This window comes from Nelumbo lutea, chromosome 1, assembly GCF_056320005.1.
Source record: "Nelumbo lutea isolate HS-2025 chromosome 1, American lotus-T2T, whole genome shotgun sequence".
Taxonomy (NCBI): Eukaryota; Viridiplantae; Streptophyta; class Magnoliopsida; order Proteales; family Nelumbonaceae; genus Nelumbo; species Nelumbo lutea.
Window position 1 is genome coordinate 57,003,161 of NC_142684.1, and position 27,925 is coordinate 57,031,085.

Here is a 27,925-nt window from a genome sequence, read left to right on the forward strand (position 1 = left end):
TCACTCAGTGTTCAGCTATGACTCAGAATCTGGGAAGATTTTATTAGTGGTCTATGTGGATGATATTGTCATCACTGGTAGTGATAAATTGGGGATCTAAAGGTATTTTTGCAAAATCATTTTCAAACAAAGGACCTTGGAACATTAAAGTATTTCTTAGGAATAGAGGTTGCCAGGTCAAAACAAGGTGTGAATCTGTGCCAAAGGAAATATGTCATTGATCTATTGGAAGAAACAGGACTGTTAGGTGCAAAACAAGCTGAGACCCCTATGGAACCAAATGTTAAGTTGAGCAGTGATACAAGAGAAGTATTTGAAGATCCTGGAAGGTATAGACAACTAGTGGGAAAGCTGAACTATCTGACTATCACGAGACCCGACATCTCCTTTGCAGTCAGTGTGGTGAGCCAATTCATGCAGAACCCTCGTATACCTCACTGGGATGCAGTCCTTAGAATTGTGAGGTATCTGAAAGGTGCTCCAGGCCATGGGCTATTGTATAAACCAGGAGGAAAACTTGAAGGTATACAGATGCAGACTGGGCAGGCTCAGTGAGTGACAGAAGATCTACTACAGGCTATTGCACATTTCTGGGAGGAAATCTTGTGACATGGAAGAGTAAAAAGCAGACGGTTGTAGCCAAAAGCAGTGTTGAAGCTGAATATAGGGCCATGGCTCACACTACCTGTGAATTAGTGTGGCTGAGGAATCTCCTACAAGAAATTGGATTTCACATGGATAAACCTATGAAATTGTACTGTGACAACCAAGCTGCACTACATATCTCATCCAGTCCTATCTTTCATGAGAGAACAAAGCACATAGAGGTTGATTGCCACTTTGTGAGAGAGAAGGTTCTTGCCAGAGAGATAAATACAGAACATGTAGGCTCCAATGACTAGTGGGCAGATTTGTTTACAAAAGCTCTAAACTCAGGGAAAGTGAACTATCTATGTAACAAGCTGGGATTACATGACATATATTCTCCAGCTTGAGGGGGAATGTTAAGAGGTGCCGAATAGGGGTAGTTTAGTCTTCTTCTGTTTATTAAGTAACTTGCTTATGTGGCAGTGTTATTAGAGTTACTCTGTCCCACACTTAAGTAAGGTCATTTCTGTTTTTGTAACTATGATTAGAACCTAATATAGATTAAGGGGGTTGACTGAATGGGTAATCCATCAGATTTTCGACAGACCCTTCTTCTTCTTCTTCTTCTTCTTCTTCTTCTTCTTCTTCTTCTTCTCCTCTTCCTGTTCGGACTACTGTAACAACAGTCAAAAGAGGTACTAACAAGAAACAAGTATTATGCATACCGGAAGGACTGAGGGGTCAAGGCTGGACTTCTTTCGCCAATAATATCCAGGCCTTTCTCTTGGAAATTGAAAGGAAGGCGGTAGAAAGATTGGATAACAAAACAGTTGAAGATGCTCCAACAAGCTGTGGCACCCCGGAGCAGAGCAAGAAGCAAAGTCCCTGCTGTCAAGAGACTGATAGCAAGTTCATTTGGAATCCAAAAGTTAGCACTTGAAGAAGGGGGAGGCAAATGGGAACACAGAATGGTGTTACTGGCTGATAGGGCTGTAAGGGATTGGACGAAAGTTTTAGACAGTTGCTGAAAGACGGGGCTGAGAAGGTGATGCAGTAGTTCTGCCGTTTGATGAGAAGAAAGCCATCCTCAATACAAGTGACGAAAAACTGAGTTTCAATACAGTCCAAGTAGATGGAGGACTGATACAAATACAAAACTGGGTTCCATTATGCAACGAAGTTGTGCTAAAGGACTGCAGCTTCTGGACCAAACTCCTTGGACTACCTTTTAATCTCTGGAATGAACAGACCTTAGGAAGAAATGTTAGAGACTTAGGGGGTGTCCTTCTGGAGCTGAACTTGAGAAGTTTGCGTGCAGAGGAGATCAGAGTTGCAGGGCTGAAGCCTGAGAACCTGCCTCGTGCTCTCGAAATTCTTTCAGAGGGAGCCTGGTATAAGGTTTGGCTGGCGACGGAAGTTGAGGCGTCTCTTTGGGAGAGACGACCAGAGGTAGGGGATGATGGTGTGGCAGTTGGCTGGAGTACACATGGCACCCAAGGATTAGAGAAGCAACCTGCTGCGCATGACAGAGTAAATGGAGAAAATGAACAGTCGCAGGGTTTTTCCACCTCTCGAAGCCCTCCTTTAAAAGCAATTAATTCATTTTTTTTTAATTAATTCAAGAGTTTTAGATGGCCATTCCTATGCTGATGTGGCCAAAAGAGTTTGCAACTCGGCGCGTCTTAACAGGGCCACCACTTCTGAACCGGGTGTTAGAATGGCCGAACCAATTTTTGGTCCAATCACCACCGTTAGTGGGCCACGTGACGTGTTGTCACGTGGGGCAGGACAAGCTCAAAAAGTTTGTAGACGGAAAATGTCTGTGTATCTTCTTCCAAAAAAGAGGAGGCTGATCAGTTTGGTTCTCATGGCTATCAAAAAACGCGAACAGGTGGAGGAAAGCATCCCCTTCGCTGGAACTTTCGTCCGAACTGTGGCAAGCAGATTTCCAGTGTTGATGATCGCCCAAACCCGTGTTACTGTAGGGGTAAATTAGAAGAGAGAGAGGAGGAGGACAAAGGATGGATAAGTTGCAGCACGGAGAGTGATGAATAGGGGAGTTCAGTAGACTGCAAGTTTGGATGGCTCGGCAGAAGGTCACCAGGCAGGACAGATCAGAGAGGAGTTAAATCTAGAGCAGCTCTTTCTTGAAAATCCGATGGGCGTACAGAAGACAGATTTGGAGACTCCAGTAAACTTTTACAAGGTAGACCAAGGCTAAATTTCGGACAAGCCTTTACCAAGGTTTAGCCCCTTGCAAATAGTCATTAAGGTGTTTGATCACGCTAACCCAGATCTGAACAAGAGTATGTTGACAGGTGTATTATATGTACTGTATGCAGGTTTAGTGCCTGCAGGGGTATTTTTGTAATTTTGTAGGCCTCTTGTGTTGTACGGCCAGTATAGTATAAATACAAATGCTTCACTCGCATGAAGAAGTTCTTTTGAGGCCTTAAGTCTGCAGCCTCTTCTCTCTTCTTCTTCCTTCCTTCTTCTTTTGCTCAATATGGTATCAGAGCAGGACCGACTAGGCCTGGAAAACAACCAGTTGAGGTGTCTCTCCGCTGCTGCGTAGAAGCTATAGTCCTGATGCTCGAAGACAAGGAAGAAAGCTGACTGTTGGTCTCCACTGCCAAGTTGGGTTCTGCTACAAGAAAGCTGACTGTTCAACTTCCTAGTGCAGAAAAGGGTTCTGCTACATGTTTTCTGGGGTTGCTCGGCTAAGAAGACTGTAGAAAACCATCCCAGATGTACGAAGAAGAGTTCTGGCCTGCAGAGAAGATTGGGTCCATGAGTGTACTGCCTATTCACAGTTCGGGTGACCTGGGTACTGAACTGAAGTTTCTCTGTTTATGGTTCTCTTCTTGCACTCTTTCGATGGACTGTTAATGTCCTAAAATCTGAGTAGGGACTGTTCGGCTATTTTTTCCCCTCCTCCGATTGTGTGTTGCTCTATTCAGCTCTCTAAGGGACTGTTGTAGAACCCTAAACCCTAAGTGACTGTTCGGCTGCCCTGGAAAGTGGATATCAGCCGATTAGGTGTGGTGAACCACCACTTGTATTGCTGTTCGTACTGAGAAGCTGCATGAAAGTTGTAAAATTGTCGGTCATTTAGACCTGGTTACACTGCAAGTGCAGTGTTCGTATATTGTTCCGTGGACTTCTACAAAGGGTAAGTCATACAATCTAGTACTGCAGCTGCAATGTTTGTGTTTGGTTCTTTGTGAAACCAAAAATCAGCAAGTGCCTAGTTGTGGACTATAGCAGCTCTATAAGGCAGTGTGCCTTTGGTTTTGAATACTTCTAAACCTAGAATCATGAATAAGAAAAAATTGTGGTGCACTAATTGTCAGAAGCCTCGGCACACCAAAAATACTTGTTGGGATCTCCATGGGAAACCAAAGTGGGCTCAGGATCTACCTAAGAAGCAAGGCTTAGATGTAATTAGAAAGCCTGGACAACAAGGTACCAAGAAACACCACATGGCCAACATGGTTACTCGGGAGAATCAGCCCTCCACTTCTATTGTGACTCAAACACCACATGGCCAACATAGCTACTCTGGATCTGACCCAAGGCAAGATATTATAAACTCCTTCCGTGACCATTTGGAGATAGATGGTAGAGCAATTCGCCAAATGGATGCTCCTCCCACCACCTCTTTTGCATCCATATCAGGTAATCCTGCCACAGCTTTCCATGTTGCTTCTCACAACCTTGACTCTCCATGGATCATTGATTCTAGAGCGTCAAAACACATGACTGGTATGTCCTCTTACTTTCAAACTTATCACCCTCTTTCCGGAAGAGATAAGGTGAGACTAGCTGATGGATCATACACTTCCATAGCTGGTCAAGGAACTCTCTCTCTTCCCCTCAGCCTTACTCTTTCTGATGTTCTTCATGTTCCAAAATTCCATATGAATTTGTTCTCAGTCAGTAGTGTTACAAATTCCTTAAACTGTTCTGTGACTTTTTTCCCTATCTATTGTGTGATTCAGAATCTGGCCTCGGGTAGGATGATTGGTAGGGGACGTATGGTTGATGGACTCTACATGCTGGAGAATACGGCTGGCCTTCATGATACAAAGTCTATGAGTCAGTTCAAAAAGAGTAAAATGTATTTGTGGCACTATCGTCTGGGTCATTTGTCTTTTGAGACCTTGAAAGTTGTTTTCCTAGAACTGTGTAAGTCAGTGCCTGTTTCTAATTTTTCTTGTCAAACGTGTCAATTAAGCAAGCATTGTAGAACTCAATTTCCTTAAAGAAATAGTAAATCTGAGTTTCCTTTTCACATTGTGCATTATGATGTGTGGGGCCCTATTACTTTACCTTCTGAGAGTGGCTATAAGTACTTCATTACCTTCATTGACGATTATTCCAGATACACTTGGGTATATCCAATGCGAACCCGTGAGGAAGTACCAAAAATTATCAAGATTTTCAGCGGATGGTCTTCACCCAATTTCAAACCGAGATTCAAATATTTCAGTCAGACAATGCAAAAGAGATTTTTCATAGTGACCTCACGGAGTTCTTTGCTTCACATGGCTCTCTTCATCGGAGCTCTTATGCCCGTACGCCACAACAAAATGGTGTGGTTGAATGGAAGAACCGACACCTCCTTGAAGTAACACGGGGTTTACTACTCCACACGAATGTTCCCAAACAATTTTGGCTTGAGGTTGTCCTTTGTTCTACATACCTCATTAACCGAATGCCCTCTCGTTGGTTAGAGTACAAAGCCCCACATCAGCTTCTCTTTCCTAAGGCCCCTCTTCTTTCTATCCCTCCTCGTGTTTTTGGTTGTCGATGCTTTGTCCAAAACCTATCTCCCACCCAGGGGAAATTGGACTCCCGTGCTATCCCGTGCATATTTCTTGACTACTCATTCTCTCAGAAAGGGTATCGTTGCTTTGATCCTGTTTTTCGGAGATTCTATGTCTCCATGGATGTTACCTTCTTTGAAGATGAGCCCTTCTTTCCTGTTTCTCCTCAGGGGGAGTGTAGGCATGAGAAGAAACCGGTCCATCTTCCTCCTCTTCCTAATCCTTCTCCTTCTCCCCCTTCTCTTCCTGATCCTCCACCTTTCCGTGTTTTTTCTCGTCGTCGTAAAGGCCAACCAAGTTCAAGAGTTGTGGAGAATCCAAAAGTTGTACCTCAAGTGCCATCAAACTCCTCGGGGGAAGATCATACTCACTCAGGTAACTTGACTCCCAATGATGGTCCTGACCTCCCTGTTGCTAATGATCTTGACCTTCCAATTGCCCACAGGAAAGATGTTAGGTTGTGCACCACTACACACCCCATTTCCAACTTTGTTTCCTATGAGAACATCTCACCTTCATTTCATGCCTTCCTTACCTCCATTGACAGTATCCCTATTCCCAAGAATGTGGCAGAAGCTCTCTCAGTACCAGAATGGACAAATGCCATGAAGGAAGAAATTGATGCTCTTCATAAGAATGGCACGTGGGAACTTGTTGATCTCCCTAAAGGAAAGAATCCAGTTGGATGTAAATGGGTGTTCACTGTTAAGCATGGGGCTGATGGAACTGTGGAGAGGTATAAAACTCGTTTAGTGGCAAAGGGTTTTACTCAAGTATATGAAGTTGATTATGCAGAAACCTTTGCCCCTGTTGCCAAAATGAACTCTATTAGAGTAATTTTCTCTCTTGCTGCAAATCTGAATTGGGATCTACATCAGCTCGACATCAAGAATGCCTTCTTGAATGGTGACCTGGAAGAGGAAGTTTATATGGTTCAACCCCCCGGTTTTTTGGCTCAAGGAAGTGAACAGAAAGTGTGCAAGTTAAAGAAGTCTTTATATGGGCTGAAACAATCACCAAGAGCTTGGTTTAGCAGATTTCATACTGCAGTTCAGCAGAGGGGATACAAGCAATGTCAGTCAGATCACACACTGTTTGTAAAAAGGGTAGAAGGTAAAATGGCTGCCCTAATAGTATATGTGGATGACATAATTGTTACTGGTGACTGGAAGGATGAAATTCAAAGTTTGAAGGGCTTCCTTGCCACTCAGTTCGAAGTGAAAGATCTAGGACCCGCCACATACTTCCTTGGAATTGAGGTTGCTCAATCAAAAAAGGGTTATCTTCATCTCCCAAAGGAAATATTTCCTAGACTTGCTTAAGGACACTGGAAAGATTGGGGTTAAACCAGCTGACTCTCCCATTGACCCCAACCATAAGTTAAGTGACAACCAAGGTGAACCTCTCAAGGATGTGAAGCAATTTCAGAGGCTTGTAGGAAGATTGTTATACCTCTCTATGACTCATCCAGACATATCATATGTTGTTGGTGTCCTCAGCCAGTTCATGCATGCACCTAGGTCCACTCATCTTGAAGCAGCGGAGAGAATATTGCGGTATCTTAAGAAGTTCCCGGGTGCTGGCTTATTATTCCAGAAACATGGACATTTGAGAGTTGAAATTTACACAGATGCGGATTGGGCTGGATCTCAAAGTGAGAAAAGGTCTACTAGTGGTTACTGCACCTTTGTAGGAGGGAACCTTGTTACTTGGAGGAGTAAGAAGCAAACCGTGGTAGCTAGATCCAGTGCTGAAGCTGAGTACCATGCAATGGCACACGGAGTAGCCGAATGTATGTGCATAAAGAATCTTTTGGGGGAGTTGGATTTTCCAGTTGACAAACCCATGACTCTACTCTGTGACAACAAGGCAGCTACAAGTATTGTTGCCAACCCGGTACTACATGATAGAACAAAGCACATTGAAGTTGACAAGCACTTTATCAGAGAGGAAATCATCACAGGCGAAGTATGCACTCCATACATCAGCTCTGAAGACCAACTAGCAGACATCTTTACAAAAGGGCTAAACCATTCCAGACACCAAGGTCTCTGTGACAAGTTGGGCATGATTGATATCTATGCCCCAACTTGAGGGGGAGTGTTGACAGGTGTATTATATGTATTGTACGCAGGTTTAGTGCCCGTAGGGGTATTTTTGTAATTTTGTAGGCCTCTCGTGTTGTACGACCAATATAGTATAAATACAAATGCTTCACTCGTATGAAGAAGTTCTTTTGAGGCCTTAAGTCTGCAGCCTCTTCTCTCTTCTTCTTCTTCTTCTTCTTCTTCTTCTTCTTCTTTTGCTCAATAGGGTACATCATAGAGAGGTGGACAACCGGGTAAAGAAAAAGGCATTTGTGTAAACCATGTAACGGGGAATATTTCCCTCCAACTTGAGGAGACAGAAAGCTCCAATTGTTCTTCACAGGGTTTGAAAACCAACCACCCTCCTCTACCCCTTTCCTACAACCCTCAATTGAAACCAGGTAACTCTGTCAATTTAGTTTTGGGTCGGGGACTCACCTCTGATGGACCAACTTCCCTCTTTGTATGCTTTTTCTGATTTGAAAAATGAACCCATTTCTTCCTTCTTAAGCCCCTCATACTCTCCTTCAGGGTTTCGGTGGAACCTAGGTCTGAGAAGGGCAATTAGGGATGCAAACTTGGACCACCTTTTGTCTTTGTTAGCTATCCTTGAAAATGTTTTCTTGGATCCCAATAAGGAGGACACCAGATTTTGGGTTCCCTCCTCTTCAGGTGTTTTCTCTTGTGCCTCATTTTTTGAGACTTCAACTCAACCTTCTGATCCCATTGGGTTGTCTTTCCCAGTTAAAGAAATTTGGAGTAAACCCATTCCTCCTCGGGTTGGTAGTTTTTGCTGGGAAACTTTTCTAGAAAGAATTAACACAAATGACCTACTTCAGAAGAAGAGACCCAACTCTTGTTTACTTCCTAATAGATGTACTCTCTGTAAAGCTGATGGGGAAAACTGGTTACCACCTTATGGTTACTTGTTTGGTTGCTAAATCAGTTTGGGAGTGGGTCTTTTCCCTTTTTGGGTGTATTTGGATACCCCCTGGGAGTGTCCAAAGCTTGTTCTCTCCCTCCTTTTTCAAATGGCCGAAGAAGAGAAGGAAGACTATGTGGAGAAGCATCAAGGCTGCAATGTGTTGGACTCTATGGGAAGAAAGAAACTCACGAATATTTTCAGATAAGGAAAGAACCATCGGAAACTTATTAGATCTAATTCTGTTAAGGGTGGCACATTGGTTGAAAACTATGGAACTGTTCTCAGATTATTCTGTGGCTGATTTGGTGAGAAATTGGAAGGAGATAGCTTCCTCTACCCTCTGTAAGAGGAGCTGTAGTCCTTTGTGGTCCCCTCCTTCTGGGTTCATAAAACTGAATTTTGATGACAGTTGTTTAAGGAACCCATGGCCTTCTGGGATTGGGGGAGTTTTCAGGAATGAGGTGGGGGCTATTATTGCTATATTTTCAGGCCCAATTGGGGAAGGAGACTCTCTTAGGGCTGAGATCCTCACAGCCCTGGAAGGCATCCAAAGAGCAAGGGAGCTGAACATCAGATGTTTGGTCCTTAAAAGTGACTCAGAGGTGGTGATTAGGTGGCTAAAAGGGGGAGACAGCGGCTTATAAAGTTATAGCAATAAGAAGAATAAATTTAAATGGCTGACTAGGGATATGGTGGTTCATTACAACTGGGTGAAGAGGACTGCTAATTCCTTTGTTGATGTGTTAGCAAAGCAAGGGGTGAATAGGGATTCGATTTTTTGGGCTAATTTTTTTATTTTTTTCCTTGAACTCTTTGATGGGGAGTTAAGTCTTTTTACCTCCCCTTTGTACCTAAGCTTCACATAGTTTCATATCTTTAATAAAGTTTCTTGTTATTGATCAAAAAAAAAAAACTAGGCATCAGTGGTTGTGGGATGGTGGAGGTGCAATAAGGGATGCAAATGGGTACAACATATGTGATTTGGGTAGCTTCCAAGCAATGATTTAAAAGGCGCCCTTCCTAGGTGCAGCCCTTTCAAAAGGTGCACGCCCTTGCGCCTCAGCCCAGGCATGCACCTTTTAAAAACTTAAAGCTTTTTTGCTCTTTTTGAACATAGCGGTTGGGTCAGTGGCTCTACCCCCGGACCCCCATGCCACACCCCTCGAGAACCCACAATTTGGTAGTGTTGTTCATTCATTCATCCTAATAAAACATCTTATTAAAAAGCAATTAAAACTATAAAATCATTATTTTTTGTGTGAAAACTAAGAATTTAAGACCTAACATGGACTTGTTTAGCCTTGCCTCGAGAAGTGTGGCACAAAGGCGACTCGTAGAATCAGGAATGTAATATGTTTTACATTACATTAGCTACGTGAAGTAATGCAATTGAATGAAAAAAGAGATTAGAGGTTTTAAATGCTTGAAAAATGTTTTATATGTTTGATTTTATTTTTAAATTCTCATTTGAATATGCTTTACATCTTATGTTTATGTATTTTAATTTTAGATAATAGGTTTTTTAAAACATTATTTTAAAATTTAAGTTTATATTTTTTATTAATATTATGTTTAATATTTTTCTTTTTTTTTTTTGAATTTTTTGGCATTTTTTGAATTTTCTGACATTCTCTTTTTTTTTATAATTTTGTGCCTTGCTTCAAAAAGGCACGTGCCTCGCCTTGCACCTTGCACCTCAGGCACAAATTGACCCCTATGCCTTTTTTGCGCCTTACGCTTTTAAAACATTGCTTCCAAGGTCATAAGAGACCTCCATTGTGGAATTCAAAGCTGTTGTCAATGGGTCAAAAACTTAATATCATTCATTCCAAAGTGATTGTTTTTGTAGTGAGAATGGGTCGAATGGTACCTAGTGTTCTTTAATTCCTTAAAGTAGTGTTTAAAAGTTATGTTTCTTAGTTATGGGCCTTATGAGCCTTCTTTTATTTTCTTTAATTATTTCTTTAGTGTTGGCCACCCCATTAAGTGCATCCAAGTAATTGTACTTTGACTTGGAATTATTAATAAAAGTGATGAAAGGAGGCTAGAGAGAGAGGTTGGAATTCTTCTTTTCTTTCTTCCCTTCTTTTCTTCTTCCACAACCTATTGCTGAAACATCTTTTCCTCTTCTTTCTCTTTCTCTCTTTTCTTCTTTTCTTGCATTATCTGAATTATTGTAGATGTAATTTTCAACTTGGTGTCAGAGCGGGTTCTCACTTTCAACTTTTTTTCCATTCTTTGCCCATACATAGTGTGCATGGAGAACTGATCGGTTGATCAATCAGCTACTTATGCAGCCCAGTTAGGAAGGCTTTTGGAGAGTTTTGTGGAGATTTTTCATCCTTAGTTGAAGCCCAAGGTAGGTTCTTGAAGATTTTTCCCAAAAGCCCTAAATAATTGGAGAAACCTTGTTACAAGTCATAGAGATAGTTTGAACCAGGCACTTGGGGTTCAGAGGTAAGCCTTTTGATTTCTATTAGGGGTGGTTTTGGTTGGATTGAATTCTGGAACTTCTGGAAGGGGCAGTTGAAGTTTCTACCTTTCTCTCCATCCCGTAGGACCCTGTGAAACCCTAATTTTGGGGGTTGAGAGGTTGTTCTTTGCTTAGAACAGTAAATCTAGCCTAGTAAAACCATAATTTGATTTTCGTTTGCATCTGTTTACTCAATGGAGCAAACTGGAGAAGCGACCAAATATTCCACAAATTCTGGGTTTGGACATGGGGGTCATTGAAGAATCTTTTTGGAGTTATGACTACTGTGAAGCTAGATGGAATCAATTATCTAGCTTGGAGTCAATCTATTAAGATACATGTGTGTAATAGAGGAAAATGGGGTTATATTACCGGGAGCAAGAAGAAACCGGAGGAGGATGATCCTACCTATGAAAGGTGGATGCAAGAAAATTGCACAGTTGTGAGTTGGTTAGTGAATTCTATGCAACCACATATTAGTTAACATTACCTATGGATGGCAATTACAAAAGAAGTGTGGAAGTGTCACAAAGACCTATTCCCAAAAGCTTAATGTTGCTTGGGCCTACAAATTGAAGCATGATGTGAATAATCTTAGACAAGGGGGGAAGCCCTTAGCAATCTACTTCTCTATGCTGAAATCTCTTTGGGGTTGCACAAATTGTTTGGAGTTGCACAAAGGATGCAAAAACATATAGGAGGTTGGTGGAGAGAAATCGGGCCTTTGAGTTCCTCACCAGACTCAACTCAGAGTATGATATTGTGAGGCAGAATGTTTTAGCAAAGGATGGGGTGACTTTATCTTAGGCATATGCTATGGTGAGTAGTGAGGAGAGCAGAAGATAGATTCAGTCTGTTGAGCCGTAGGTTGATCACTATGCTAATGCGGGGATGAAGCCGAAGGTTAGCACTGGGAAGAAAGATGTTACCTGTGAATACTGCAAAATGCCTAAACATACTAAAGACACATATTAGAAGTTGCATCCAGATCTCGTTCCTACAAGATTCAAGAAAGAAAAAGGTGGGAAAAGGGTTGAAACTGGAAAAGGTGAAAATGCAAATGCAGCCACCTCTTCGCAAGATGAACAAGGATAGGGTGGAGAGAGTCAGCTGAATATGAGAAGTATGGCCGAATCATCAGTCACTTGGAGTCCACTGCTATAGCTCCTTCAAAGATTGTTCCTTCCTCTACATATGCCCACTTAGGCATTCATGCCACTGCACATCATGCTTCTATCTCAGGTACTCATAAAACCCCTTGCACAATTGATTCTAGTGCTTCTAACCATATGACCAGTGTTTCACAACTATTCACCTCTTACCAACTTCTTTTTGGTCGAGATAAGATATCCCTTGTCGATGGCTCTCTAGCCCCTATCACGGGAAAGGGAGACATTAAAACCTTTAATGCCCTAACCTTATCATTTGTTCTTCGTGTACGGAAACTTAATACCAATTTGCTTTCAGTTAGTAATTTGACTAAATCCCTTAATTGCAGTGTGACCCTTTTTCCTTCATGTTGTGTTTTTCAGAACATGGAATCTCAGAAGGTGATTAGGAGTGGCCATGAGGCAAATGGGATTTATCTATTAGACATGTTTGAGCAAAGTCAAGTACAACCTAAGAGAACTGCATTTGTTTCAGAGTCCACTAGTCGTATTATGTTATGTCATAGTTGTTTGGGTCATTTGTCCTTTTCTTCATTGATTAAGTTGTTTCCAGAGTTATTTAAAGGAATTAGTCTATCGAGTCTTCATTGTGAGTCTTGTGAGTTCTCAAAGCATTGTAAGAACACTTATCCTTCAAGTAATAAAAGATCAACTATTCATTTTAATATTGTTCACTCTGATGTGTGGGGGCCTTACCATTTACCATGTATGGGTGGGTATAAATATTCCATCCTATTTAATGATGACTTTTCACGATGTACTTGGATTTACCTTATGCGCTCCTGAGCCGAAGTACCTAAACTTATGCAACAGTTCCATGAACACATGCTCACTCAGTTTAATACCCACATCAAAATATTCTGGTCAGACAGTGCTAAGGAATATTTTGAGAAGGACCTTACTACCTCCTATCTTGAGAAGTTTGGGGTTATTCATCAAAATTCTTGTAACGCACTCCACAACAAAATGGAGTAGCGAAAAGGAAAAACAAACACATTGTGGAAGTTGCAAGGAGCATTCTTTTTGCTACCCATGTTCCTATGAAGTTTGGGTGATGCAGTTTTAACAGCTACCTACCTTATTAATTGCATGCCTTCTCGAGTCTGTGGGTCAAAATCTCCCTTTGCAGTCCTCTTTCCTAATGTTGACCTACCCATTGCTTTGAGAAAAGGTAAGAGGAAATGTACAGCTCATTGTATTTCCAAACACCTTTCCTACAGCTTGTTGTCCCCATCCTACTATGCCTTTCTACCCTACATTTCCTCTCAATCCATCCCAAAGTCTATTTCAAAAGCCTTAGCCAGGGATGCTATGAGTCTGAAATAGAAGCCCTTCATAAAAACAATACCTGGGATATTGTTGACTTGCCAGCTGGGAAGGAACCTATTGGGTGCAAGTGAGCTTTCACCACCAAGTATCATGCAAATGGGATAATTGAGAGGTATAAGGCTCAGCTTGTTGCCAAGGGATATACCCAGGTATATGGATAGACTACACTAAGACCTTTTCTCCAGTTACTAAGATGACTTCAGTAAGAGTTCTTTTATCCTAATTGGCCTTAGTATCAATTTGATGTTGAGAATGCATTCCTGAATGGTGATCTCACTTAAGAGGTATATATGTTCCTTCCTCTTGGCATCTATGGCAAGGAAATGCAGGGTAAGGTGTGTAGATTGAAGAAATCACTTAATGGCCTGAAACAATCTCCATGTGCTTGGTTAGACAAGTTTAGGGCTGCTCTTGTTCAGTTCGACTACACAGACTCAATCAAATCATACCCTCTTTTTATTAAGAGAAAAGGCACTCTAGTGACATTCATTATAGTTTATGTAGATGATATTGTGGTTACTGGCAGTGATACAGAAGAAGTTAGTGCTCTCAAGAAGTCTCTCAATTCTGAATTTGAAATTAAATATTTAGGGGAGTTGCGGTATTTTCTAGGCATTGAGGTTGCTAGGTCCAAAGAAGGTATCTTTATTTCTCAACGGAAGTATATGCTAGACCTTCTTACTGAGACTAGAAAATTTGAAGCTAAACCTGCCTCTACCCCTATTGATGTGAATCATAAACTCTCAGCTAGTGATGGAGAACTTTTAACTGACAGGAGAGTGTTTCAGAGATTACTGGGGAAACTTCTTTATTTATGTATGACTCATCCAGACATTTCATATGCTGTGAGTGTCATCAGCCAATTCATGCATGCTTCCCAGAGACATACATATGGCTGTTGCAAAAAGGGTGTTATGCTACCTTAAGGGAACCCCCGAGAAGGGTATATTATTTGCTAAACATGGACACGTGAAGGTAGAAGCATATACAGATGCTGAATGGCAGGAAATGTGGATGACAGGAGATCCACATTATGTTATTGTGCTATGTAGCCAGAAATATTGTTTCCTGGAGAAGCAAAAAGCAATCAGTGGTTGTTAGATCTTCAACTGAGGCTGAGTATAGAGCTTATGGCCCATGGTATTTCTGAGTTGTTATGGCTTAGATCTCTCCTTAATGAGATGAGTGTTTCATGTGACGAGCCACTAATGTTGTATTGTGATAACCAAGCTGCTATTAACATTGCTCACAACCCAGCTCAACACAATAGAACTAAGCACATTGAGGTAGACAAACACTTTATACGGGAGAGAGTGGCTTCAGGCGAGATGTGCCTACCTTCAATTGCATCAAAAGAGCATTTAGAAAATCTTCTAAGGGCGTCCCAAAGGCAAAGCTTCAACATTATGTAAGCAAGTTGGGCATGATTGACATCTATGCTCAGCTTGAGGGGGAGTAGTGAGTGTGAGAATGGGTCGAATGGATCCTAGTGTTCTTTATTTCCTTTAAGTAGTGTTTAAAAGTTATGTTTCTTAGTTATGGACCTTCTTTAACTATTTCTTTAGTGTGGGCATCCAAGTAATTGTACTCAGACTTAGAACTACTAATAAAAGTGATGAAAGGGGGCTAGAGAGAGAGGTTTGAATTTTTCTTTTCTCTCTTCCCTTCTTTTCTTCTTCCACAACCTATTGCTGAAACTTATTTTCTTCTTCTTTCTCTTTCTCTCTTTTCTTGCATTATCTGAATTACTGTAGGTGTAATTTTCATCTGTTTTGTAAAATCACTTTAACACTACAGAATTCAATTGGAGAATCAAAAATGAATGGGTAGAATTATGTTGTTGGTTCAAATATACATAGAGAGAATAAATAAGTAGCTGACCACTTGGCTAACTTATAACTTAGCCAGCAACTTAAGGAAACTTATTGTTCGGGCCTGAAGCATCATCACTACCTCAGTCCTCACACAGGATTTTTCTTCATAACAAGAGGTCCTGTAAAGCCCACCCTAACCAATTAGGTATTAACCATTCATGCCCAAAAAGAAGGTGCAACCCATCAAGTGGTAGAGGTTTCATGTGGATCTTCAATAATAAATAAATAAAATTAAAAACAAAGCTCTATATATATTCTTCCAGACAGATGGAAAACATTATAGTCAGCTAGAAAAAGCTCTATCAGTTGGGTACAAAAGCTCAACTGATTATAATTTGGCAAAGGAAATATTTTAGGAAAAATTGGCACAATGATTCCCTCCCTCCCTTTTCTTTCCTTGGGTGGACAAGTAGGAGAAAAACACTTAAAGTCATGGTGTGTACTACCCAATTGAGCTCGTTGCTCAAATTGTTGATACCTTATTGTTGGGGATTAGTTTTATTCTTACCACTTTCATCCTTGAAACAACCATCTCTCTAATGGTCGGGGACCTTGAAACCAAATTAATAACAAAGAGACCTCCTTCAGAAAGGGATTCCTTCACAGATAAAAGAAAAGACTCTTCCACAAAATCAGCAGGGGGACAGGTTATTCCAGAGCTGCACATAAGAAAACAAGAAATAGCACATCAAAAACAATTGCTTATTGATTGAGAAAGTGATTTGAAAATACGTTCAACAACTACTATTACCTTGAGTCTGAAGAGTCGGCATCAACAACTAGAATGTCAATTTTATGACTGCTCTTGCCACATGCAGGTGACTTAGTTGGACTCCCATTAGGAAAAGTAGGACGTTCTTTTGAAAGAGCATCAGAATTTTCAATATCAGCATTCACCTTAGAAGATGCCCCAATTGCCACCTTTCTAACAAACTCGACTCCATCAGCAATTAGTACCTATAACAATTCAGAAGGATTTAGAAGATTGAATGTATTCATATAAAATGTTCCCCAGCACTGTGATAAAATGGTGGACATGCAATATGATAAGGACATTGGGATTCACCATTAGTTAATATGTCAAAAAAGAACAACCTTGTCAACTATTTAATAAGTCAAAAAATATCAGCCAAGTCAAATGATCTTAATCATCTGATATATTGATCCATAAACCTGTCTGCACCCCTTGCATATATTTTTTCTAATTTAGGATAAGACCAATATAGTACAAGAGCACTCAAAGATCAGACTTATCTCCCAGGAGATAAACTGGGAAGTGGTCTAAACCTTCCTGACTTTAATGTTCTTCCAGAAGCAACCCCTGATAAGAAATAAGTGTAGTTGCAACAACCAGGCAACATCTAGATGCTTTACCCTAGCAAAGCAAGCCAATTGCTCTGCAACAACCGGTGTTGTTTAGGTAATAAAAATAAATAACCATATACATATATTACAATAAAATGGTCATTAACAATGTCTGTCCCAGATATGTAATATATACATGTACAATGTATTTATAAATAACTAATTCCAAAATATTATGTAGCTACATTTTAATTAGAAACTATTAAACCACATAATAAATCAAGAAATTATTTAAATACAACTTAAATGACAAATATTTATGACCTCCATGGTTCAACCACATGCAAGCACAGGGTTTAAGAGCCTTATTTTAGCTCTATATACAATCATAATGGCCAAAACTGGGTTGCAAGTGCATGTACTTGTTTATAAAAAAAAAGTAGGCATAATGATTAAGTGGGAGACTGTAAATCTAAGGTAGAAGAGGGTCCAGGTTGGGTAGCTTTCCTAACGATAGTAGTAGTTTGTGGAACTCCATTATAAGTATCCATAGGTTGTTGTTAAGTGGTTGGGATGCGAGCTTACATGCAAGAACCTCCTTTTCCCTTCCTTGGAAAGCAATTTGCTATACTTTTCTTGTGATACATAAAGGATGATGCTTGCTGTGGTTCTATAATTTGTTTTAGACTGACTTATGGTGAGGGGGAGCAAACTTTTAAGAGACAAGTTTCCTAGATTATTCTCTTTATTCTTGAAAAAGTTTTGTTTTATTGCCCTTTGTGTCTTTCCATCAATGGACTTGTTTGGGACCTTGGTCTGAGAAGGGCTGAGGGATGACAAAGTGGCCAATATCTTATCACTCATTTCCTTGCTAGAGGGTTTTGTCCTAGACCCTTCTAAACTAGACTCCAAGAGTTGGACTGCATGCCCTTCTGGCTCCTTTTTTTTTATAAATGTGCCCTTTGGTTCTTTTTCTTGTAGCTTTCTTCATGGCTTTGTTGAGGAGTCCAAGGTCTCTTTGGAAGTTTCCAGTAAAGACTATATGGAGAGTTCAGGTACGGCCTAAAAAAGGGCCTTTTACTAGGAGACTTTTCATGTGAAGATCAATACTTGTGACTCTCTCCAAAGGAGACCTTATTGGTGCCCTCCACCTAATATGTGCTTTTCTATTCAAAGCTAGTTGTGAGTCCCCTTACTATTTGTTAATCTCCTGTTCTTTTGTGCTAGGTATTTGAGAATTTTTCTTCTCTCTTTTGATGCAAGTGGATTCCCCCATTACGGGTGCTCAAAAAAAACCGAAAACCCAAACTGAAGATTGTGATTAACTGGTGGTACCAGTTTGGTTTTGGTTCGAGGAATTGCAAAAACCGGTAGTATCAGTTCAATTTTAAAAAGTAGCCCACAGTTTGATTAACCGAACCGTGAGCACCCCTATCCTCCATTGTGTTTGGAAGAGATTTCCAAGACCTCCTTTTTTGTCTGCACCAAAAAGAGAGGAAAAACTTTGTGGAGATGTACTAGGGCTGCAGTGCTTTGAACAATTTGGGAAGCAAGAAACTTAAGAATATTTCACACAAATATCATTCAAAAGAGGCAAGTCATTGAAAGCATCTCCATCGAAGTCATAAATTGAAATCAGTAAAAATTAGGCCAGCATTAGTGCACTTCTCATTTAACTTTTTTTAGGTGCTGGAACAAGACTGCATCATCTTCCTCGGCCAAGAGTGACTTTCAACTGGATACCACTGACAAGAGGACACATAAAGTTGAATTTTGATGGTTGTAGGACTGAACTAGAGACAGTTGAACGGTATACTCAAGATGTTTTCAGGACCCATAGGGGATGGAGACCTCACTAGGACTGAACCACATGCATTACCGCAAGGATTGAGGTTGGTCAGATCATTGAACTTCAGAAATCTAGTGGTGGAAGGTGACTCTAAGGTGGTAGGGAGCGGTGAGCTGGAAGGAGAACACCAAGGAATGCTCTTGGATGTACAGATGCATTAAAAGAGAGGCAACACAGCTGGCTGGAGAAATGTGTACAAGTTTCAACTGGGTGAAGAGATCTACCAATGGGATATCTAATGCACTAGTTAGGCAAGGGGTGCACAGAAACCAACTGTTTTGGGGATTAATTTCCCATGGATCATGATTATAACATGGTTTCAAAGCTTGGGAGGACTGATAAAAAGGAGTTAAGACACCACTTGGGGGCTTGGCACATTAACAATCTTGTAAAAATACATTTAATTCTTTCTCAAAATCTACATATATCCTCGAGAAAAATAATGATGGAACATAGGCTCAGTTTGGAAGGAGTACAAATACAAATATGGACAGTGCAAAACCCTCCATTTTGTATTATTTTGTATGTATTTGCACTGTACATACTTGTATTTGTACTCTTTCCAAACTGAGCCATAGAAACAATTTCCAAGATAGTTAATACAATGGTTAGTCACTGATAAGAAAAGACAAGGATAGTTGACTGATACGTTAACTAAAAGAAACCATTTAAGGAATTTCAGGTACCACCTTCAACTGCTTATCCTCAGTGAAGCCAAAATGGTCCCTTGCTAGATCTGAAATTACAGGATCTAATTCCACCACCTGTATGAATGGATCAGATGAGTTCCAAATACTAAACAATTGTGAAAAATACTTGTGGAAAAATAAAATGCAGACTCAGTATTACCTCAATGTCCAGAAACGGCATGCATGCTCGCAGAAACATGGGAAGAAGGCCAGCTCCTAGACCAATAATAACTGCTTTAACCTGTGAAATACTAAACATTTTAGGTGTACCAATAAATGTAAAATGAAAGCTAAATGCCAGAAGAGGTTAAAAGATTCAGAGAACAAACCAACCCATCACTGCAATCAAGATTCATAAAGCAAACGTAACTAAAAATATTCCCACTGCGAAAGAATTCCAAACACCACAAAAAAACAAGTGAAAATCAACAAAACAACTTACCATTTTTCCCGATGATATTGCACTTTCCAGATTTGATGCAATCAACGTAAACCCAGAAATGATCCCAATATGATAAGAGCTAGCCAGGTAGTTATGATCAACTTTGAGATTGCTCCTGGATTCTAAAACATTGGAAAACTGAGTAACAGCATCACAAGACCAATCAAAATTTTGCAAATACACCAAATGCCACGAGAGAGAGAGAGAAGCTATATGGATAGGAAATGAAACCAAATACCATGGCAAGCTTCCCCACCATTATAAGGAAATAATTAACATGTGCCACAGTATATGCATGAATGGAAGGAAACAACTGAAATCTATGCTAATAAGATATAATAGAGTAGAATATAATTCTTTGAGGTCCATTCCAAGGAAGAAGTCCTTGAACCGTCTCACCCCATTTGTGCTTTTTTACAAGGGAAGCTGTGAGACCACCAACATTTGCTAATCGCCTATCCATTTGTTGTTAGCATTGGGTACATTTCCTTCTTTCTTTTTGCTGTTTGGTGTTAGGTGTTTTACTAGTCAATGTATAGACACACTATGCTGACCATCCTTTTTCCCAAATCCCAAGAAAAAAAGGACAAAAATATTTTGGAAATGCACAAGAGCAGCCACTTTTAGGACAATTTGGGAATAGCAGAATGCAAGAGCATTCTCCATTAAATCTAAGTCCCTAGACTTGACTTATCTCCATTAGCCATTCATTGGGAAAAGACTTTGGAGGAACTCACCATGTTCAATATCAATGATATCCTTAGAGAATAATAAATAGTCGCATCAGCCTCAACTAGAAGGAACAGAAGAGTTACACCTGAGATGTCCCCCAACATGCAACCATATCTTGTTATTTACATTTTGAAAATTCCATACATTTGAGACCCAAGCGGTTTTAGGAAACAGGGACCGGTTCACCAGTTTTCCAGTTAAACCGGCCAGTCAACTGGTTTTGAGTGGTTTTCTACCTATTTCGGTTTCTAGGGTGCAACCAAACCAGACATATGACCAGTCACGGTTCAACTTGTTCGACTGCTGGGCCTGGTCCTATTTCCTAAACACTGGTTCCTAAACAATGGTTTTCTACCTATTCTGGTTTTGAGTGATTTTCTCAGGCTCCATAGGTATTGAAGACTCAAATAACTCAATAAGGGAAGCAATACTACTATACTAGGCATATGATTGCAAAGGTCCATAGGTATGAGAATCTGACAATGAAAAGGTACTCAAAGACAATATTTAGTTGGCTGAGAAATGGATCTACAGTTCCCTGATATCTAAAACATCAGATCAGGGAGGCTAAACCTTGGCATTCACCTGAAGCAAGATTCTTCTGGACCGAACAATCAGCATAAACTCTCTTGCCAATTCCCTAGACAGAGGGAGTCAGAAGAAAGTCTCTAACTGGGGTACTTGTCTTCTGGGTTAAGGTTTTTCTTTTGTACTTTGTTCTGATAGAAAATGTAGGGAGATTAATGGGCTAGCTCTTTTTTTTTTTGGATAGTTGAAAATGATTTCATTAATCAAGAGGAATAAAACTTTACAAGGTTCCTTGGAGAGGCACGAGATGCAGCCTCCCCTAAACATTACAAGTGATCAGAAATAAAGATTACAAGGCTGCCCATAATAAACAATCCCTAGTAGACCCCTTTTGAGCAAGATAATCAGCCAAAGCTTTTGCCTCCCTACCCACCCACTGATATCTACATGTAATGTTATCTCTGTGCCTTCTTTATTTCTATTGGTAATACTTTAATAGAACAATGATCACAGTTACTGGTATAAAAATTATGGTCATTACATCAAATGACCAGAAATAAAATATGGAACACAGTTTATGGATGTGCAGCGTGGAGGGGCATACAGAAAGCAGCAAGGGATTTCAAATGGGATAAAGCTGGAAGTAGGCGATGGTTCAAGAGTGGTTTCTTTTTTTTTTTTTTGAAGATAAATTAGAAAGAAAAATTATTAATGAAAAAAAGGTTTAATTGTCAAGGGTGACAAGGAGTCACCACCCAGCCATACAAAAGATAAAACTCCAAAAAAAAAAAAAACTAACTAAAATCCGTAAAACTCAAACCCCACACGATAAACCGATAGAGAAGACCAAAATTTTGAACCAAAATCTTCCAATTTGCAGCCAAAAATTTTGGAAGAAAAAACCAAATCCACAAGCCTTGAACTGATGACCACCACTATTTTTACCTTGCTCTTCACCTTCCCCTAAAAAATTCTTCTATTTCTTTCCTTCCATAACTCCCAACAAATAGCAAAAGGAATGCAGCTCCTAAGAATTTTATTTTGATGATCCAGGATGAAGCCTCACTTTTGTCTTTGAACCTACATTCTCCAGCACCACTGGAATTAAGCAGCTCCCTTGTAAAACCAACCTTGCCCTATATCCCACAAGCCATAAAGTCAAAATGCCCCCTGACAATCTCTCAAATCCCAATTCCACCAAATCTCCATTCCTTGAATCCCAAATTTCATTGATATCCAATCAAAATTCACCAGCTTTTGATTGGAGAATTTCTCAGGAAGGAGGTGTGGGAGTATAGTGTGGATGGGTCAAGAGTTGGTTTCTGGCAAGAGATATGGTGTGGGGGTAGCCCTCTCATGGACAGATTTCCAACTTTATCAACAAGGAAAGTTTGGAATTTTAGTTTCTCTCAACAAGGAATGTTTGGTATCAGAGGTGTTCTCACAGGAAGGAGGTGTGAGAATTTGGAATCCAATTTTTTGAAGGAACCTAAACGATTGGGAAGTGGAGCAATGGGAAGAATTGATGCAGATCCTTAATACAGTTAGGGTGGACAATGCAAGGAGGGATAAGAGAATTTGGTTAGGGGAGAAGTCAGGAAATTTCAGTCAAATCTTTTTTATAACAGACAGTATAATGGTGAGGAGGATTCTTTCACTGAAGATAAGGTCTGGAGATCAGCTGCTCCCCTCAAAATCTGTGTGGGTGACAGTTTTGAGGAAGTGCCTAACAGATGACAAATTATCAAAGAGAAGTTTCATGGTAGAACCCAGTAGATGTGTGCTGAGTGGCAACAACTATAAGGAGGTGGAGCATTTTTTTGCACTGTAGCTTCACTTGGGAGATATGGATGAAATCTCTGAGGGGATTGGAACTCAGCTGTGTTTACCAAGGGATTTGATGGCTTTGCTAGAGAGCAGGAAGGTGGGTGGCTTGTCAAGGAAAGGAAGGATTGTTTGGAAAGTTGTACCAGCAGCAGTGCTGTGGACAATTTGAAAGAGAAAAACAGGAGCCTTTTTGAAGACAAGTTTAGTTCAGAAGAGATAGTTCTAAAAGGCAATTGAGGTAGGATATATTCATGGGTGACAACACACAAGTCATTCAAAAATCTTCCTTTTAGCTCTTTTTTCTGATCATAGCAGTATTTTTGTATGATTTGGGGAATAGTGGTTTTTTGTTTTTGTGATGTACAAATTTAATACTTGCCTTGTCCAGTGCCTTACTGGGCAAGGTCTGTATACAGGTTTAGTTTATTTAATGAAATACTTTACCATTCTCTAAAAAAACAGAAAGATGAGGATGCCAATTTGGAGGGGCAAGATTGGTGTGTGTGTGTGTGTGTGTAAATTAAACAAATGCATCTGAGGGAAAATCAACTGAAAGGGTTTGTCCATGTGTAAAGAGGGCCAACAACTGCACCTAGAGAAATGACTTGACGCAAATAGAAGTCTCTAAGAGAGCAAGGGGAAGGCCAAAAGTACATGGTCAGGCTAGTGAAAAATGATGTGAAGGATGTAAAGCCAAAACTTGATTGACTTTTGATAGAGTTCAACAGTTGGAAGAAGATTCATATAGCCTGTCCTTTGTCATTCACCAAATCACATGACCTGAAAAGCTTGAGGGTGAAGGGTAGTTCCATTTTCATATGCCATTAATAAGATTTGGTCCCGTTCTGCAATAACTATTGTTCCTTATGTCCAATTTGTCTTTGTAATTTTGCACCGCCAGTTCAATTTGACCCAAACATAATATTAATTGTTGGCATCTTCTTCCTTTCGTATGTAACCTTCTTGATTTACATTAATCTATGATTTTGTCAGACATACAAGTTGAAATTGTCAATATATGAGTGTTACCTAACAGGAGGAGCCCCTATCTCTATGACAGGGAAGACATTTGCATATGCTTCCACAATCATTGACAACCAGAAACTCTTTACATTCTGCAGTTTTGGTCACTATAAGGTTAGATCAGTGTTTTAAAAGCAGGAGGTGAAAGAAAAGCACAAGGACCTTCTAACACCGAAGGCACAAGGCAAGACATGCCAGACAAAGTAAGGCATGAGTTTTTTAAATTTTAAAAAATAAATAATGTAGAGAGGTTGGGCTGAATGGGCCTTAGTTTTGTTTATCTATTCAGTAATTTTTATTGCAGCCTTAGTGGGTCTTCCTTATGGGCCAGAATACTTAATGTTTCTTATGTTCTTTGGTTCAGCCACCTAACTAGGGGCACCCATGTAATTCTGCACCTTTTAATATTCACCATATATAAATTGATTTTGGGATAGAGAACGACGCAATTCAGATCCCCTCTCCTCTCTTTTTATACTCTTTCTCTCTCTCCTGAACATCATTTTCTTCCTTCTTTTTCTTCTTTATTTTCTTCTCTAAAATCAAGATTATTGCTGGATTATATTTCTTCTTGGTATCAAAGCAAGCTCCCACTTCTTGCTTTTCTCTTTTAGGCCCATACACAGTGTGTATGGAAAATTAAGTTGCTGATCAACTGAAAATTGATGTTGCCCAGTTGGGGGAGATTTCTAGAGAAGAATAAAGATTAAGATGACATCTATGAGATTTTTCTTGTCTTTAATAGTGAGCTAGGACTGGCCCCTTTATCAATTTGATGTCAAAAATGCCTTCTTGAATGGTGATTTGACTGAAGAGGTGTATATGTCCCTTCTACCTAGAATGTATGGTAAGGAGATGTAAGATAAGGTATGTAAATTGAAGAAAACTCTATGGACTAAAAAAATCCCCTCGTGCTTGGTTTGATAGATTCCAGACTGCTCTTATTCAATTGGTTATGCTCAAACTCAGTCTGACCATACTCTGTTTATGAAGAGAAAAGCTTCTCAAGTCATCTTCCTCATTGTATATGTAGATGACATTGTTGCTATAGGTAGTGATACACAGGAAATTCATGACCTCAAATTCTTCCTTAACTCTGAGTATGTGTTGGATCTTCTCATTGAGACTAGGAAGCTTGGTGCCAAATAAGTCTCCACTCCTAATGATGTGAATCATAAGCTCTTGGCTGATGATGAAGAGCTCTTAATTGACAGGTGAGTGTTTCCAAGATTGTTGGAGAAGCTTCAATACCTTTGTATGACACGGCCAGACATTTCTTATGTTGTGAGTGTTGGCCAATTGAAGGATGCCCCTAGAGACACACGTATGGCTGCAGCAGAAAGGGTGCTATGTTATCTTAAAGGAACTCTTGGGAAGGGTATACACTGCCAAGAATGGCCATATGAAGTTCCAGGCCTACACAAATGTTGATTGGGCAGGTAGTATAGATGACAGAAGATCCACATTGGGTTATTGTACCATGGTACCTGAAAATATTGTCTCCTGGAGGAGTAAGAAACAATCTATGGTTGCTCGATCTTCAGTTGAGGCAGAGTATAGGGCAATTGCCCATGGGGTTTCTGAAACGTTATGATTTAAATCTCTCCTAGAAGAGATAGGCATTGCTTATGATAGGCCATTGATGTTGTATTGTGATAATTAGACCGCCGTTAACATTGCTCATAAACCGGTTCAACATGATAAAACTAAGCACATTGAGGTAGACAGACACTTCATATGAGAAAGTGGCCCCAGGGGAAATGCGTCTTCCTTTCATTTCTTCAGAGGAACAGTTAGTAGATATTTTGACCAAGGGAGTTCCTAAGGCAAAGTTCCAACACTATGTAAGCAAATTGGGCATTATTGACATCTATGCTCAGCTTGAGGGTGAGTGTAGAGAGGTTGGGCCAAATGGGCCTTAGTTTTGTTTATCTATTCAATAGTTTTTATTTCAGCTATAGTGGGCATTCTTTATGGGCCACAATACTTAATGTTTCTTATGTTCTTTGGGTCAACCACCTAACTAGGGGCACCCATGTAATTCTAGACCTTTTAATATTCAGCATATACAAATTGATTGAGGGATATATATATATAGAGAGAGAGAGAGAGAGAGAAAGAGATGATTCACCTCTGCTCTCCTCTCTTTTCTTCCTCTTTCTCTCTTTCTCCTGAAAACATTCCAGAGTAAAAGTAAAAGAAAACACACATGGGGGGTTTAGTAGTTTAGCAAAGTGCTTCAAGCATTCAACAATTCAAGCATGTAAACTCCCAATGTGTTTGCCTATCTTCTAGTAAACTCCAAACAATCCCAAGTCTACCAACCAGAACCTTTAGCTTGTATATATAAGGGGGTTGGTTTTATGATTTTGGACAGAGTCCACTCAATTTGAAGTTTAGGGATCAAAGATCAGTTCTACCATTGTTGCTTCCTTAGTTGAAATTTTTCTATCTGAGATCTTATCCGCAACAAGTAGGGCTTCAGGTATTCAATAGCTCTTTGATTTTTGATTTTTTTTAAGTTAATAGACCATTACTAGTGCACAAGCACCAATAAAAGGTAATTTAAAAGTTAATAGACTACCATAAACATGTAAAACACGCAAGAATGTACTAAAAAAATAACCAAAAATAATTTATAAAAGGTCCCCTAGGACAAGGCACATGCCTGAAAGGGGTTGTGTCTGCACTGAAGTGAGATGAATGCCTTAAAATGTGCTCACTTGTGTCCCTAAGAACACCTGAGACGCACCTTTTTAGAACATTGGATTAGATAGCATTTATCAATTGAGATAAAAGGTTGGATACAGACATACACTCCCTCATCGAGAGGAGACTAAGCCCTGAATCCAGTAAACATAAACATATACCATTAACCTGTGCCCAAAGGACCTGGTCCCTGGTTCAAAAAGCCCCCACCATATCATTTGCAAATCTTCTTACCCAAGTGCACAGCCTCAGCCTAGAGGCAAGAGATATCACCTCCCTAATCAATTGTCTACATCTTACAGGCCTTACCTAGCTTCCATCCACTCTACCACCACTTTGGAATCCTTTCCAATTCAAGATTCATTTGTCCCAAGTAGAAATATGGTATCGCTCTTTGCAACAATAATAACTCCTAGAATACACCATCAAATATTCAACCTCATTATTTCCAAAAACCCTCCAGTTCTGGAATTTCCTGGGTTTCCTACAACAAAAGATATTAATGAAGATGTGAACTTCAGAAAATCAAATTGTAGAAGTCATTTCAGAATCCACAAAATATGAAACCAATTCGTCCAAAATTCATAAAAGTCGCATCAAAACCAATGAAATCCCCCCCCCCAAATTTCTCCAAAATCCTAAATTATCCTAAGTTGCACTTCCCAAAATAAAAGAACAAAAGTTATCAAAAAATAAATAAATAAATAGAAGAACAAAAGAGAGAGAGAGAGAGAGACAGAGAGAGAGAGACAGAGCCAGGTAGGATGTGAGAGTGAGGGGGAAGAGAAAGAAAGAGAGAAGTTTACACCTTCATGTAGGAAAAGAGAAAAGAATCACACCTTTGTGCAGCAATGCCTTAAAACATAAAATGGTAATAAGGAGTGAACTAGTTACCATCAATTAATGACATACGGCAATCATTTTTTCTCAGGCTCCCTTTTTTCCGAGATTTGGATGAGCTGACTTTCTTCCTCTCTGCTTCAGCTGGAATTTTCTGGGAGTGTCCTCTTGTTATCAAAGCTTCAGATTGCACTAAACCCAGGCTTCTTTGGAAAGTAAGACAACGAAACACTGAATGTTTTGATGCAATGGGGCCATTTCCATCACCATCACCATTTTCATAAATTACATCTTCAACAACTATTGGTCCAGTTAGGGTGGATGTGACCTATATGGCATAAAAGGCTAGTAAGTGAAGAACTAGAAAAGTGATCAAGTTTCATGGACAGCCATAACGTCAATGTCAGCAGTTGAAAACAAAAGTAGTATCTTTGATTACTGAACCTGTTGAACAATGTGCCGTTGCTTGACACCATCATTGGCCATCATGAAACTGCACATAGAAACCCAAAAATGAGAAGAAGTACCATTAAATCACTAAAATTATATAGTGCCATCATGGGAAAAATAACATATAGTAAGAGTTTTCTTGGAGTCCATAAAAACAAATTTGAATGCTTAACATGGAGAAGTGTGTAAACTAATTAAACTTGCAAATTCTTTTGTTAGATGATTGCCTCTGAATGCTAAACCAAGAAAATTAAAAG

The 27,925-nt window shown here is 39.8% G+C and overlaps 1 protein-coding gene across 1 annotated transcript in view; it reads right to left on the reverse strand.

Moving 5' to 3' along the window:
• The window catches only part of LOC148874684 (S-adenosyl-L-methionine-dependent methyltransferases superfamily protein), a 48,309-nt gene that overhangs the window by 5,730 nt on the left and 14,654 nt on the right, over positions 1-27,925 (reverse strand). The window contains exons 9-15 of the mRNA XM_088964463.1: positions 27,663-27,711; positions 27,273-27,546; positions 19,560-19,681; positions 19,278-19,358; positions 19,118-19,192; positions 16,026-16,231; positions 15,783-15,933 (exon numbers count right to left, since the gene is read on the reverse strand). Coding sequence (XP_088820589.1) covers positions 15,783-15,933; positions 16,026-16,231; positions 19,118-19,192; positions 19,278-19,358; positions 19,560-19,681; positions 27,273-27,546; positions 27,663-27,711 — 958 coding nt within the window. The remainder of the gene's footprint in view (positions 1-15,782; positions 15,934-16,025; positions 16,232-19,117; positions 19,193-19,277; positions 19,359-19,559; positions 19,682-27,272; positions 27,547-27,662; positions 27,712-27,925) is intronic.